Source organism: Sciurus carolinensis, chromosome 13 (genome assembly GCF_902686445.1).
Source record: "Sciurus carolinensis chromosome 13, mSciCar1.2, whole genome shotgun sequence".
In the NCBI taxonomy this organism is placed as follows: Eukaryota; Metazoa; Chordata; class Mammalia; order Rodentia; family Sciuridae; genus Sciurus; species Sciurus carolinensis.
In genome coordinates, this window is record NC_062225.1 from 21,405,885 (window position 1) to 21,422,139 (window position 16,255).

General features: G+C 35.2%; 1 protein-coding gene across 2 annotated transcripts in view; it reads right to left on the reverse strand.

Moving 5' to 3' along the window:
- Gfpt1 (glutamine--fructose-6-phosphate transaminase 1) overlaps window positions 1-16,255 on the reverse strand; it is a 64,565-nt gene that overhangs the window by 15,687 nt on the left and 32,623 nt on the right. For both annotated transcript variants that reach the window (XM_047522677.1, XM_047522675.1), the window contains 4 exons: window positions 15,911-16,006; window positions 13,766-13,863; window positions 4,179-4,299; window positions 3,673-3,830 (listed from right to left, as the gene is read on the reverse strand). In XM_047522677.1, coding sequence (XP_047378633.1) covers window positions 3,673-3,830; window positions 4,179-4,299; window positions 13,766-13,863; window positions 15,911-16,006 — 473 coding nt within the window. The remainder of the gene's footprint in view (window positions 1-3,672; window positions 3,831-4,178; window positions 4,300-13,765; window positions 13,864-15,910; window positions 16,007-16,255) is intronic.

Below are 16,255 nucleotides of genomic sequence, written 5' to 3' on the forward strand. Positions count from 1 at the left end.
CTACCAACTGTGTCCCATGATATTCTTTATGAGGGGCAAAAAAAGTTAAATGTGGTTACAAACCCACTAACATCATCTTCCATAACCCTTTAATTAAACTCAAAACCATCAACACTCAAGTGCCTTATTAGACAACCAGCAAAAAAAATTAGAAGACTTAAACAGAAAAATAGGTAATGAGAAACTAAACATTTGAAAATCATAAAAAGTAATACCTATGGAAAGATGTCATCTACACTTATAACTTTCTAAGATTATGCTTTTTTTTACTATTATTAAATTTATGCATGTCCCACTTCATAAGCCTTTAAAAGAACTGAAATTCAGAAAAGTAGCAGGATACAATGTCAACACCCACAAATAAATTACATTCCTGTACTTCTATGATAAATCAGTTGAAAAAGAAATCAGAAAACTACCCCATTCAAAATAACCTCGAAAGTAAATAAAATACTTGGGAATTAATCTAACAAAAGAGGTGAAGGACCTCTACAATGAAAATTTATAGAACTGAAAAGAAGAAATTAAAAAAGACCTAAGACAATGGAAAGACCTCCCATGTTCTTGGATAGGCAGAATTAATACTGTCAAAATGGCCATACTATCAAAAGTGCTATACAGATTCAATGCAATTTCCATCAAAATTCCAAGCAGTTATGAAATTCATTTGGAAAAATAAGAGACCCAGAATACTAAAGCAATCAGCAAGAAAAGTGAGGCAGGAGGCATCACAATATCAGACCTAAATTATACTACAGAGCTATAATAACGAAAACAGTATGGTATGGCACCAAAACAGGCATGAAGTACAATGGAACAGAACAGAAGACACAGAGACAAACCCACATGGATACAGTTATCTCATATTAGACAAAGGTGCCAAAAACATACATTGGAGAAAAGATAACCTTTTTAACAAATACTGCTCGGAAAACTGGAAATCCGTATGTAGTAGAATGAAATTTAACCCCTATCTCTTGCCCTACACAAAACTCAAATCAAAGACCTAGGCAGAAACCCTACACCTGCTAGAAGAAAATGTAGACCCCAACACTCCAACATGTCAGCTCAAAACTGACTTCCTTTACTAGACTCCGAAAGCTCAAGAAGTAAAATTTAAAAAAAAAAATCAATAAATGGGATGAAATCAAATTTAAAAGCTTCTTTACAGTTGAGGAAACGATCAAGAGTGTGAAGAGAGAGTCAACAGAATGGGTGAAAATCTCTGCTACCTGCTTCTGAGATAGGGCATTAATACCCAGGATATACAAAGAACCCAAAAAGCTTAACACCTAAAAAACAAATTATTCAATCAATATATGGGCAAGGGAAATAGACACTTCTCAAAAGAAGAAACACAAATGGTATAACAAATACATGAAAAAATGTTCAATGTCTCTAGCAATTAGAGAAATGCAAGTTAACGCTACACTGAGATTTCAACTCACTCCAGTCAGAATGGCAGTTATTAAGTAAGAATACAAGTAAAAATAAATGTTGGCAAGGATGTGGGGAAAAGGTACACTCATAAATTCTTGGTGGGACTGCAAATTAGTGCAACCAATCTGAAAAGCAATTTGGAAATTGCTCAAAAAACTAGGAATGGAACCCACCATATGAACCAGTAATTCCACTCCTCAGTAAATATCCAAAAGGATTTAAAATCTGCATACTACAGTGATGCAGCCAAATCAATGTTTATATAGAAGCACAATTCACAACAGCCAAGCAATAAAGCTAAACTAGGCACCCTTCAACAGATGAATGGATAAAGAAAATGTGATAGATATATATATGTGTGTGTGTATATATATACACACACACAATAGAGTATTAGTCATAAAGAAGAATGACATTATGACATTTGCTGGTAAATAGATGAATCTGGAGACTATCATGCTAAGTGAAATAAGCCAATTCCAAAAAAACCAAAGATTGAATATTTTCTCTGATATGTGGAAGCTAACCCAAAATAAGTGGGAGTAGGGGGAAGAATAGAAGTTCAGTGGAGTAGACAAAGGAAAATGAAGGGAAGGGAGAGAGGGAAAAGGAAAGACTGTGAGATGAATATGACATAACTTTCCCATGTACCTATATGAATACACCAGAGCAAATCTCACCATCAAGTATACCCAGAAGATATTAATTTTAAAAAACTAAGTAAATAGCAGAAAGATCAGTAGAGTAGAGTAAAAGGAATAGGGGAGGGAGGAGAGGAAAGGGAGGAGAACTGGAGACTGAATTAGAACAAATTATATTCCATGCTTTTATAATTATGTCAAAATGAATTCTACTGTCATGTATAACTAAAAAGAACCAATAAGAAAAATAATAAAGTATACCCGCCTCCAAAAAAAAAAAAAAAAGAATTGAAAGGAAGAAGCCAGGTGCAGAGGTGCATGACTATAATCCCAGCAACTTGGGAGGATAAGGCAGAAGGATTGCAATTTCAAGGCCAGCCTCAGCAACTTAGTGAGACCTTCAGTAACTTAATGAGATCCTTTCAAAAAATAAAAAGGACCAAGTGTGTAATTCAATGGTAAAGCACCCCTGGATTCCATCCCCAGTACCAAAAAAAAGAGAAAGAAATGAAAGTACCTTTATGCCTCCACAGATGTAACATCTAAAGAGAAATATATATTGTCACATAATACTCATTTTTATAGAGTTTTTATTTGTTCTTTTTAGTTATACATGTTAGTAGAATGTACTCTGACATGCTACACATATATGGAGTAAACTTCTCATTTATCTGGTTGTACATGGTACAGAATTACATTGGTCATGTAATCATCTATGTATATAGGATAGTAATGTTCAATTCATTCTGTCTTTCCTATTCCCATTCCCCCTCCATTTCCTTTTATCTAATCCAAAGTACTTCTATTCTTCCCTAGCCCCCACTCCCTTACTGTGAATTAGCATCTGCATATCAGAGAGAACATTCAAATTTTTGGTTTTTTGGGATTGGTTTATTTCACTTAGCATGATATTCTCCAATTCCATCCATTTACCAGCAAATACCGTAATTTCATTCTTCTTTATGGCTGAGTAATATTCCACTGTGCATCATTTTCTTTATCCATTCATCTGTTGAAGGACATACCTAGGATGGTTCCATAGTTTAGCTATTGTGAATTGGGTTGCTATAAACATTTCATTGTTTTTTTTTTTAAATCTTCGTTTTTAAATTGCCAAATTTTACACCAAAGGTGTACTTCTTACAAACTTTCAAAAGTGATACATAATTTTGACCTATCTGTAAGAAACCAGTATCTCTAACTAAAAATTTCAAAAACTACCTCAATTAAACTGGATGTTTCTAATCTATTACTTTTCTAATTCCTAAACATACTTAATGAAAGAAAGGGGTGTCATATACATATGTGCTATGTATTCCACTATACCTCACAGGAGATTACATGTGATAAACAGGGACAACATGCAGAGACATTTTCAAAGTAGACTTAGGATATATACCTTGTCCTTTTTAAACACCAAGATTTGGGGGAGGAAGAGTAGATGACAGTCTTACAATATTTACAATGATTAGTAAAATGTATGAGTTCTACAACTTTTAAAAAATGAAAAATAAGATATAGATTGTCCTATCAGCTAATCTGGTTCACTAATACTATGATTACATAATCATTAGAGAATTCAAAAATTTACCTTTGTACTGGCCACGCCAATCTCAGGGCCAGCATTAATATGAACACCACAATCCGTCTCCCTTGATATAGAACTGCCAACTGTGTTTGTGATTCCCACTGTTAAAGCTCCTCTCTCCTTACAGTATCGAAGACCCATTAGGGTATCTGCCGTCTCACCTGTGTAACAGTACAGCAAAAGTAACAATGTGGAACAGTTTCAGCATATGCTGTTTCTTAGATACAAAAACAAATGGATCACATTTTTAATAATATCACATGTCCTTAATAAATTTACAAAAATTTTAATAATAGGTTTTCTAGGATCTCTTTTCCTCCTGTCTGAAAATTCAACTCTTTGCAGGTAAAAGATATTCATTTCTACTAATTCATAAAGGATGTAATACTAAAATAAATCTGTATCTGTCATCTGCAATACCATTTTACCTTTAAATACCAGTATTTGCCAAGATACGCTAGATTTATTAGAAAAAATGACTTTCCATCAAGTCTTTAAAATGAACATACCTGATTGACTAATGAAAAAGCAAACATCATCTCGAAAGACTGGCGTGTTTCTATCTAGGAAGTCACTGGCTAGTTCTACCATCACCGGCAACTCAGTCAGTTCCTCAAGAACCTGACGTGTCTACAGAAAAAAAGTGATATAATCATACAACTTGCCTTCAGATACTTTTTTCTACTGGGCTTCTTTGGACTTAATATATAGCTTTACTTTTTCTGATTATAAAAATGATACATACATACAATTAGAAAATACAAATAATACAGATTAAAGCATAAAAAATAAAACCCTACTACTCAAGAAATAAGCACTGTTAACATTTTAGAACAAGTCTCTTTAGACAACTACCAATGCACACATTCTTATAAGCAAATACATCCACACATAAAACATTTTGAGAAGCAGAAAAAGCACTGTTCTGAGTCAGCTTATGGGTTATCTCTAAAATTCCTAATCTTTAAAATGAAAATCCATCAAAAACGAAGTAGAGATTTCAAATGAGACAACAGATATAGAAATATTCAGTGAAAAACTAAACACTTTTAAAAATGCAATGTATGTATATATACATAGTATCATTTTCCAAAAAAGTCAACACATTTTAGAAATCCTATTTTAAGAAGGCGCACTATTTTCAAATTTGGGGATATTGAAGAGGGATGGTAGAGTGTGGTATATGTCTCTGTTCAAAGGGCACCTTAATTCCTTTTACTCAATTTCCATTCTAATTAAATACCTTTACTCTAAATATCAGAAATTTTTCTTCGAAAAATAGAAAATACAAATGTTCAGGCAGAAAAATTCTACAGATGTGAATAGGCGTAGTGATTCTTTAACCCTAACACTGGAGATACCCTAACCCAAGGGCCCTCCACCAGCCTCTGCAAGCAAGGGCTCTACTTACCTCTCACCTCATCTCTATATTCCTCCTCCACAGCAATAAAGGTTGTAAAGATGATCCTATTCCACAGCCCTTCAACTTTTTCTTATCCACAAATTGAAACAGAATTGTTTTGTTGTATTTTGGTTTCCCAATAACTTTAGTTTGGCACTTTTCAGCAATATTTTAACACCATGAACAGAAAGTCCTCAAAAATGAAATGCTCTTGCCGGTAATCCTAGTGACTCGGAGGCTGAAGCAGGAGGATCACAACTTCAAAGACAGCCTCAGCAACTTACTGAGGCCCTAAGCAACTTACTGAGATTTAGTGAGACTCTGCCTCAAAATAAAAAATAAAAAAGGGCTGGGGACATAGCTTAGTGGTTAAGTGCCCCTGGACTCAATCCACAGTTCCAACAAAAAAGATATGCTTTACTATTTTCCACTGATGTATTTTCTTCATTAACTATATATAAGTTATTGACATTAAAATGCTAGAGTTTTTGAAGATGGTGGAATAGAGGAGGTCGTGCTCCTGACTTCTCAGTGGCCTGAAACCAAGAAAGTAAACAGGCAGCTTCTCCACAAGGTGATTGAACAAAAAAAAGTGGTGGGGGAACTTCAGTGGAATTTAAAATTGAACATTCAAAGCAGACCCGGCACACAGGAAGATGGATATAATGAAATAAATAAAAAATCCCCAATGGCACTGTTGCTGCTGCAACAGTCCAGAAGCACCAACCAGAGTAGTCCCTCCAAGCATAGTGGAGGGGATAAGGGAATTAAAGGAACCTGCATTTGGGGGAGGCCCAAGGCATGTCTATGTATGGAGTGTTTAGAGATCAAGGACTTTGCCCAAAAAACCTGAAAGAGCTACAGGATATCTGTGTGAAGGGGAAAAAAGCCACAATCTCTCCATCTCTCGGAAGGAACCATTTTGCAGCAGCGGTGCTGGGGCCCAGCAACTGAGGAAGCCAATTCATGGCAAACCCAAGTTTGGCCCAAAATATAGGCCCAGTAAACACACACTGCATGACACCAAGTGTGCTTAAGTGACCAGGAGAAAAGCAAACATGAAGAGAGGTTTACACAAGAGACAGCTGGGAACGGACACCCACCCAGCTCTACCCTCCTCCCCGCTCCAATCTGACTGCTCGCAGGAGACTGCTGCAACTGAGAGAGACACATCCAGCCAGGAACTCAGAAGGGTGGGGGATGGGAGTGACTGTCTGCAGACTGAACCCCAGACCAGGAAACATGGGGTCCTTGGGTGAGGTAGGGCACTAAGAATTGGCTCCCCCACCACACAAGTGGAACCCTGGGGTAAAGTCTTCCAGCATGAACCAGCAAATACTGGGCACTAGAGGTGTGCTGATGTAAAATCTCCAGACCAACTGGCATTTAGTGAAGAGCCCGGGAGTCTGACTAAGCCTAAACCCTGCCTCCAGGAACCACCTACGGGATTCTCTCTCTCTCACCGCAGCAGTCCAGAGGGTGGAGCATCACACTCCAGAAGACCCCACCTGAAACTGCCCAGGAGAGATGCTGAGAATACACTGAACTCCAGTGGAAAGAATTCCTTAACTTTTCATCAAGATATTTTTTTCCTATTCCTTTTTTTTTTTTAATTCTTTTACTCTCTTTAATTGTGACCTTGATGGTACATAGACATTTATACATTTTCATATTTGTTTTTTCTCATTTCTAGTATTTTTGAAGCCAGGTTTATTTTTATGGATTAGTTTTTGTGAACTAGGATGTTTGATTGGTATATTTTAGTTTTATTTTGTATCCTTTTATTTTTATTTTCAATTTTTATTAATTTTTACTTTATATTTTTTTTCCTACCTCTTTCCCTTAATTCTCTTTTCTTCTGCTAACAGTCAATCTCTATTGATCTTCCTTTCACTCTTCCTTTGATCTTTTACTTCTGTCTTCTCTCCTCCTCCCTCACAGACATCACATCCTACATCACTTAACCCTTTTGCAAACTTGCTGTTTTTATTTTCTGTGATAGCTGATCAAATCATTTCTATTTATTGTGATAATTAACACTGTAGATGTCATAGTAGGAACTATTTGGTTAAAAGCATATATTGCTTGCATTGGTTGTTATTATTATTTGTCTCTCTGTCTCGCCTTAAACAGTGAGGTAATGAAAATCTTCAGGGACACTACAGGTTCACAGGGTAGAAACTCTATAGTCTCAGATCCATACTGTTAGATGGGTAGACACACAAATAACATGAAAAAGTAAGGAAACAAATCGCCCCAAACCAACCAAGATACTCCAATAACAGAATCCATCAATACTATATTGGAAGAAATGTCAAAGAAGGAGTTTAGAATATATACAGATAAACTGATCTGCAAAATAATAGATGGTTTATGAAATGAAATCAGAGAGAAAATACAGTGAAAGATCACTTGAATAAAGAGGCAGATATTCTGAAAAGAAACCATGCAGAAATCCTTGAAATGAATGAAACAATAAACCAGATTAAAAATTCAATAGAAAGCATCACCAACAGACTAGACCACTTAGAAGACAGAACCTCAGGCAATGAAGACAAAATATGTAATCTTGAAAACAGAGTTGACCATGGAAAGAAGATGTTAAGAAACTATGAATAGAACTTCCAAGAATTACAGGATAACATGAAAAGACCAAATTTAAGATTTACCAGGATACATAAAGGTGCAGAGACACAAACCAAAGAGGAATGCAAAATCTTTTAAATGAAATAACATCAGAAAATTTCCCAAACCCAAAGAATAAAATGGAAAATCAAATACAAGAGGCTTACAGGGCCCCAAATGTGCAAAATTACAACAGACCCACATCAAGGCACATTACAATGAAAATGCCTAGCATACAAAGTAAGGATAGAATTTTAAAGGCTGTGAGAGAAAAATATCAGATTACGTATAGCAGGAAACCAATTTGGATCTCAGTTGATTTCTCAACCCAGACCTTCAATCTTAGGAGGTCCTGGAATAACATATACCAAGCTCTGAAAAAAAATGAATTCAACCAAGAATCCTATATCCAGCAAAATTAAGCTTCAGATTTGAAGATGAAATAAAATTCCTCCATGATAAACAAAAGTTAAATGAATTTGCAACTAGAAAGCCTGCACTACAGAATATTCTCAACAAAATAAATATTCCATACACTAAAGGAATAGCCAATCAAAGGAGAAACTAATTCAGATTAAAAACTAGAAATAAACCAAAATGACCGGGAACACAAATCATATCTCAATAATAACCTTCAACATTAATGGCTGAGGGGCTGGGGAGATAGCTCAGCTGATAGAGTGCTTGCCTTGCAAGCACAAGGCCCTGAGTTCGATCCCCAGTACTGCAAAAAAAAAAAAACATTAATGGTTGAAACTCATCAATCAAGAGACACAGGCTCGCAGCAATGTGCTGTCTCCAAAAGACTCACCTCATACGCAAAGACCTCCACAGACTGAAGGTGAAAGGATGGGAAAAAACATATTGTTTATATGGATCTCATAAACAAGCAGGGGTTTCCATGCTCATATCAGATCAAGTGGACTTCAAGCCAAAGTTAATCAAAAGGGACAAAGAACATTTCATACTGCTTAAGAGAATTATACAAGACATTACAATCATAAATATACATGCCCCAACCAATGGAGCATATATGTACATCAAACAAACCCTTCTCAATTTAAGAAGCAAATAGAGCACAACACAATAATACCGAGTGACTTTAACACATCTCTCTTACTACTGGATAGAGCCTCCAAACAAAAACCAAAGAAACCACAAAACTAAATAATATAATCAATAATTTAGACTTAACAAGCATACATAGATTATTTCATTCATCAATGAGCAAATATACTTTATTCTCAGTAGCACTCAAATCCTTCTCTAAAATAGACCATATCTTATGCCACAAAGCAACTCTTAGCAAATACAAAAATATAGAGATAATAACCTGCATTCTATCAAAGCATAATGGAATGAAATTAGAGATCAACAAAAGAAGAAAAAGTAAAAGCTATTCTCATACCTGAAGACTAAATAACACACTACTGAATGACGAATGGAAAGAAGAAATCAGGGATGAAATAAAAAAAATACATAGAGGTAAATGAGAATAGTGATATAACATATCAAATAATCTGCAGGACATTATGAAGGCAGTGACAAGAGGAAAGTTCATTGCACTGAATTCATTCATTAAAAGAATAGAAAGTCAACAAATAAATGAACTAACATTACATCTCAAGGCCCTAAAAAAAGAAAAAAATCAACACCAAAAGCATAAGACAGGAAATAATTAAAATCACAGCTGAAATCAATGAAATTGAAATAAACAATCCCCAAAATTGACAAAACAAAAAGTTGGTTCTTTGAAAAAAACAAAATTGACAAACCCTTAGCCACGCTAATGGAGAGAAAACTTAAATTACTAAAATTTGTGATGAAAAGGAAATATCACAACAGACACTTCTGAAATATAGAAGATAATCAGAAACTATTTTGAACATTTCTACTCCAATAAAATAGAAAATCTTGAAGACAGCAACAAATTTCTAGAGATATATGACTTACTCAAAATGAATCAGGAGGACATACAGATCAATTTCAAGCACTAAAATAGAAGATGCCATCAAAAGCCCACCAACTAAGAAAAGTTCAGCTGAGTTCTACAAGACATACAAAGAAGAATAAACACCAATACTTCTAAAATTATTTCATGAACCAGAAAAGAAGGGAACTCTTCCAAACTCATTCTATGAAGCTAGTACCACCCTGACACCAAAACCAAACAAAGACACATCAAGGAAAGAAAACTTCAGACTAATATCCCTGATGAACACAGATGCAAAAATTCTCAATAAAATTCTGGCAAATCACATACAAAAACATATTAAAAAGATAGTGTACCACAATCAAGTGGGATGCAAGTTCGGTTCAACATACGGAAATCAATAACCATAATTCATCACATCAACAGACTTAAAGACAAGAATCACATGATCATCTCAATATACGCAGAAAAAGCATTTGACAAAATACAGCACCCCTTCAAGTTCAACACACTAGAAAAACTAGGGATAGTGGCAACATGCCTCAACATTGTAAAACCCAAGGCCAACATCATTCTAAATGGAAAAAAACTGAAAGCATTCCCTCTAAGAACTGGAATAAGACAAGGTTGCCCTCTTTCACCACTTTTATTTAACATCGTCCTTGAAACTCTAGCCACAGCAATTAGACAGAAAAAAGAAATTAAAGGGATACAAACAGGAAAAGAAGAATTCAAACTATTAATATTTGCCAATGACATGATTCTATATTTAGAAGAACCAAAAATTTCAACAGAAAACTTCTAGAACTAATAAATGAATTCAGCAAAGTAGCAGGATATAAAATCAACACCAATAAATCAAATGCATTCCTATACCATAAGCGATGAATCCACTGAAAGAGAAATTAGGAAAACTACTCCATTCAAAATAGCCTCAAAAACATAAATAAGTAAAATATTTGGGAATCAATCTAACAAAAGAGGTAAGAGTCCTATACAATGAAAACTATAGAACACTAAAGTATTTGAAGAAGACCTTAGAAGATGGGAAGATCTCCCATTCTCTTGGATAGGCAGAATTAACATTGTCAAAATGGCCATACAACCAAAAGCTCTATACAGATTTAGTGCAATTCCAATGACATTCTTCATAGAACTAGAAAAAGCAATCATGAAATTCATTTCGAAAAATAAGAGACCCAGAACAGCCAAAGCAAACCTTAGCTAGAAAAGTGAAGCAGGAGGCCTTAAATTATACTACAGAGCCACGTAACAAAAACAGCATGGTATTGGCACCAAAACAAATACATAGACCAATGGTATGAAACAGAAAACAGAGACAAACCCACATGAATAAGTTACCTCATACTAGACAAAGGCACCTGAAATATACATTGGTGAAAAGACAGTCTCTTCAACAAATGGTGCTGGTAAAAGTGGAAAGCCATATGTGACAAAATGAAATTAAACCTCTATCTCTCACCCTGCACAAAAATCAACTCAAAGTGGTGGATCAAAGACTTAGGTACTAGAACAGAGACCCTGTGCCTAATAGAAGAAAAAGTAGGCCCAAATCTTCATCACGTCAGTTTAGGACCTGACTTCCTTAATAAGACTCCTAAAGCGCAAGAAATAAAACCAATAATCAATAAATGGGATGGGATCAAACTAAAAAGCTTCTTCACAGCAAAGGAAACAATGAGTAACATGAAGAAAGAGCCTATGGGATGGAAGAAATCTTTTCCACATGCACCTCAGATAAAATATTAATCTCCAGGATATACAAAGAACTCAAAAAACTTAACACCAAAAAAACAAAAAACCCAATCAACAAATGGGCTAAGGAACTGAACAGACACTTCACTGAAGAAATACAATCGATCAACAAATATATGAAAAAATGTTCAACATCTCTAGCAATTAGAGAAATGCAAATTAAAACTACACTGAGATTCCATCTCACTCCAGTCTGAATGGCAATTATCAAGAATACAAGCTACATTTAAAGGTTGGCGAGGATGTGGGGAAAAAGGTACACTCATACACTGCTGGTAGGACTGCAAATTGGTGTAACTACTCTGGAAAGCAGTATGGAGATTCCCCAGAAAACTTAGAATGAAACCATCATTTGACCCAGCAATCCCAACTCCTCTGTCTATACCCAAAGTCCATAAAATCAGCATACTACAGAGATACAGTCACATCAATGCTTATAGCAGCTCAATTCACAACAGCTAAGCTAAGCACCAACCTAGGTGCCCTTCAACAAATGAATGGATGAAGAAATTGTGGTAGATATAAACAATGTACTATTACTCAGCCATAAAGAAAAATGAAATTATGGCATTTGCCAGTAAATGGATGGAATTGGAGAACATTATGATATAGAAAATAAGTCAATCCTAAAGAACCAAAGCCTGAATTAGCCAGATGCTAATTAACAATAAGTGGCAGTTAGCTAGGGATGAAGAGGTACTTTGGATTAGACAAAGGGGAGTGAAAGAAGGGGAGAGGGTATGGGGATGAGAATAGATAGTGGAATGAACTGGACATTATTACCTATGTGCATATGACTACACAACCTGTGCATATATGATTCATTGCATATATGAATTGGACATTATTACCTATGTAATATGTATATGATATATAATCAAAAGAATAAGAAGTTATATTCCCATTTATATATGATGTGTCAAAATGCATTCTACTGCCATGTATAACTAATTAGAACAAATTTAAAATTTTAAATAAAAAATAAATTTAAAAACCTTAAAAATGCTAAATGTTTTCCCTTTAAATGTAAAACAAACTTTCCCATTTTACAATATAAATGTTACATTGGAATTAACTTCTTCAAAGAGACCCTGTCTCAAAAATAAAAAAATATACATATGCAAAAAAAACAAAATTTTGAAAAGCATGCTATACTTAGAATGATTTAAGGGTAGTCAGTTGTTATTGTTCAACATACACAGGATATAAGTAGAATTCATGCAAATGTGTCATTCACATTTGACCTTCTAGAAAAACAAAAATGTAAAATTCAAATTAATGGGGAAAAAAATGGAACTATTTTATGTGACAAACCATAGAGGGATCTCTAATGTGCATCAACTATAGTAATCTTGGCATCCACAAAAACCTTGTATAACATCTCATACTTAGAGATGATATAAGAATTTCTAACAGTGTATCATTTCTACCCCCAAACTGAAGGCATAAGAGAGATGACCGAGTAGCACCAGGAAATTAGTCCATCCCTTCTTTAATTTACACTAATGTTTTTAACTCATTCCTCTTCTCATACTCAAAAACAATCATTTCAGACCTCTTCCCTTCAATATTGCACAGTCTTTCCTTTTAGGAACACAAAATTTTTTAGGGGGTTGTTGAGATGTAACAGCTGGTGATCAGATGGTTTCACTCACTACTTTGAGATATAAATTATGCATGTCCCAGCAAGGAAAATTTGTGATTATGAATTTTGGGAATCGATCTTAATAGCAGAAATCAAATATAAGGATCTTCTGTACATGAGTAGTATATAATCTGTCTCATTTATGAAGAATCTACATGTAGATCTGATTTAGTGGACTAAAAGACCATCACATGCTGTAATTTCTACACTGAAATCCAATCTTTCATACAGAATTTTAACTTCTAAAATACCAATTTAAAGAACAAAGTCTGATCAAAAGCAGACTTCCTTTCTTCTCAGAAATGGTCCATGAAGTAAACTCCTGCTGAGGTTCACATGTTACCAGTCACCTGTCTAGGGCAAGTGAGCAATGCCAAGCAAAATCCAGTGACTGCTCATATATAAATAGGCAGGATCCCAAGGCCACAAGCCTGGAATGGTGCACAAACGCACCCCTTTGGGTCTTTCATGAAGTCAGTTTCAGGTAGTCCCTCTGACATTTAAATAGCTGTCTACAGCAAATCTTTCATTGATAAATAATTCAAGAAGCTTTTAAAATCCCCTAAATCTTCCTGAAATTTGTCATGAAAAACATGAAAAAAAAAAAACCACGTCTGAACAAGACTTTTACATGGTGTTAGTAGAGGTACTACTGGTCTGCAGATATCCTCTGATATCTAACATCACATATTGAGAATTTTAAAAGGCCACTTACTGCTACTCCAGCATGGTAACTTGTTCCACAAGCAATAAGAATCAAACGCCGACACCTCTGTATCTCCTTAATGTGATCCTTCAAACCACCCAAATTCACTGAAATAAAGTTTGAGAACATAATTATTTAGGAAAGAATCACATGAAACCACTTTTCATGAGTGTCTATTGCCAACATGAGAAATAACATTGCTGTTTCAAAGAGTTAATATTTCTTTTAGGGAGCATAGTTCTCCATAGTTATGAAAAGGACACTAATAGGTCACAACCTAATTGTCCCCTGAACTTGTAACTAACCATACCTACCACCCACTTCCAAGGTCACACAATTACAGTACTTATTGCATTCTAGTTTGTTTAATCATTTTTACATTTTACCCTTTGGAGTAAAAGTTATCTTAAAGGCAAAGGGACATAAACAACAGAGAGGCAGATGCTGAAGGCTGGAGGTGGGGAAGAGCTGATAATGAAAGGGCACAGAAATTTATGGAGTGATGGGAATGTGCCACATCTTGATTTTACAGAAGTCAGGATTATAACTATCCTGCAGGCGTTTGTCAAAAAACTCAGAATATTTTCAGGAGGCTAAAGCAGGAGGACCACTTGAGTCAAACAGCTCAAGACCAGCCCGGGCAGCACGGTGAGATCCCATCTCAAAACAAATTTTTAAAACAGAATTTTTTATTAAGAATGATGAATTTTATTATATCTAATTATAATTCAATAAACCTGCCTAGAAGAAAATTATCTTTATTATGTTTATATCCCCTGCCCTGTGCCATCTTAAGACAGCACAGTTAGCACCACCATTGGCTCCTCAGTCTTTGACGGTTCTGCAATTTCTACAAAAAGTGTTACCCCAACAAGTCCCCACATTAGAATGCATTCAAGGCTCCTACAGAAGTTCCTCTCCCCTTCCTTCCTAGACTTTTTATTTTTCTTCTTTTTCTGGGAAACAAACTAAACTACAAACTATTTCATAAATATCTTCCTCATTCTTTTAACACAAGCTCCCCCTTAGCTAATGCTCTTCTATACAACCTATCATCCCCAACAATCTTCACTAATAAAACCTTCCAATTTCTTGAAAACCCACTCCTTCCTACTTCTTGAAGCCTTCCCTGATCCCAAAACCCCTTTCCACAGACTCATTCTCTACTTTCCCTAAATTCAACATTAAACTTAAAGCATATGAACATTAAAATGAGTTTCTAATGTCAGGTATCCTATCCTATTTTGCCTTACTTAAAAAAGTTAATTATATATTCATCCCCCCTTCTAGATTATTAGAACCTCAAAGACAAGACTGTATCAGATATCACTTTCTTATGGTTCACTCCAATCTATGAGTTTGAGACTGATAGACTATGGCCAAAGACACATGTATGGGTCTGTTACACATGATCTAGAGAGAATTTCCACAAACAAGACTAATGTTGAATTCTGACCTTTACCTTTAATGTGTAGGAAGGTACAGGTTATACCATATAGTATCATAATCACCTGAAATCTCTGGGGAAGTTTACACCTTTATTTATTTATAACTGGAAAGAGAAAACTTAGCCTGGATAGTGGACCAGATCTTGTTCTTAGAATCTGGTGCCAAGGATAATGCCCACAACTCTCCTTGACAGTCACAGCAGGTTCCCACTACATAAACTTTGACATTTTAACTATTTTAAAGCAAACAGTTAGTAGCACTAACTACATTCATTGTTGTGCAGTTATCACTACCATTCATCTCCAGTTTTTCGCCATTCCAAACTGAAACTGTATCCATTAAACAATTACTTGGGGCTGGGGATATAGCTCAGTTGGTAGAGGGCTTGCCTCACATGCACAAGGCCCTGGGCTCAATCCCCAGCAACACACACACACACACACACACACACACACACACAAACTCACCTTCAGTTACCCTTCCCCCAGCACCCGGCAACCATTAATCTACTTTTTGTCCCTATGAATCTTACTATTCTAGATACCTCATATAAGCAGACTCATACACTGAAAAGCTAACCATCTATGATGGCTAAAGGCCATAGTTTTTTCCCAAGGTTACAAAGGACAAAAAACATTCAGGTGGCTAATGGGACCCATACACACATACAAGAGACTTTAATACAATAATGTCCTATGTCATTACCAGTATAGTCATCAAAATTGACTCTTCCTCTCATAGTGTTCACAACAGACTCCGGCTGCTCAAAAATTTCCTTCTGCATAAATGAACTGAAGTTTCCTAAATCATAGAAATTATATAGTTAAAACAAAAATTAATAAGCCCAATAAGAAATTTGTATACAACTATCTCCTTTAATATAATCTTGCTAATAAAATGAAAACAATATTCATATATGACTGTCTAAACAGTAACAGAAAACAATATTCATATATGACTACTGGACTGTAGGCATATATTTTACTCTGTGGAAAAATATGAATAAGTAAGGAAAGTCTTATTTACTTCATATAGTTTGAGCAAAAAAGG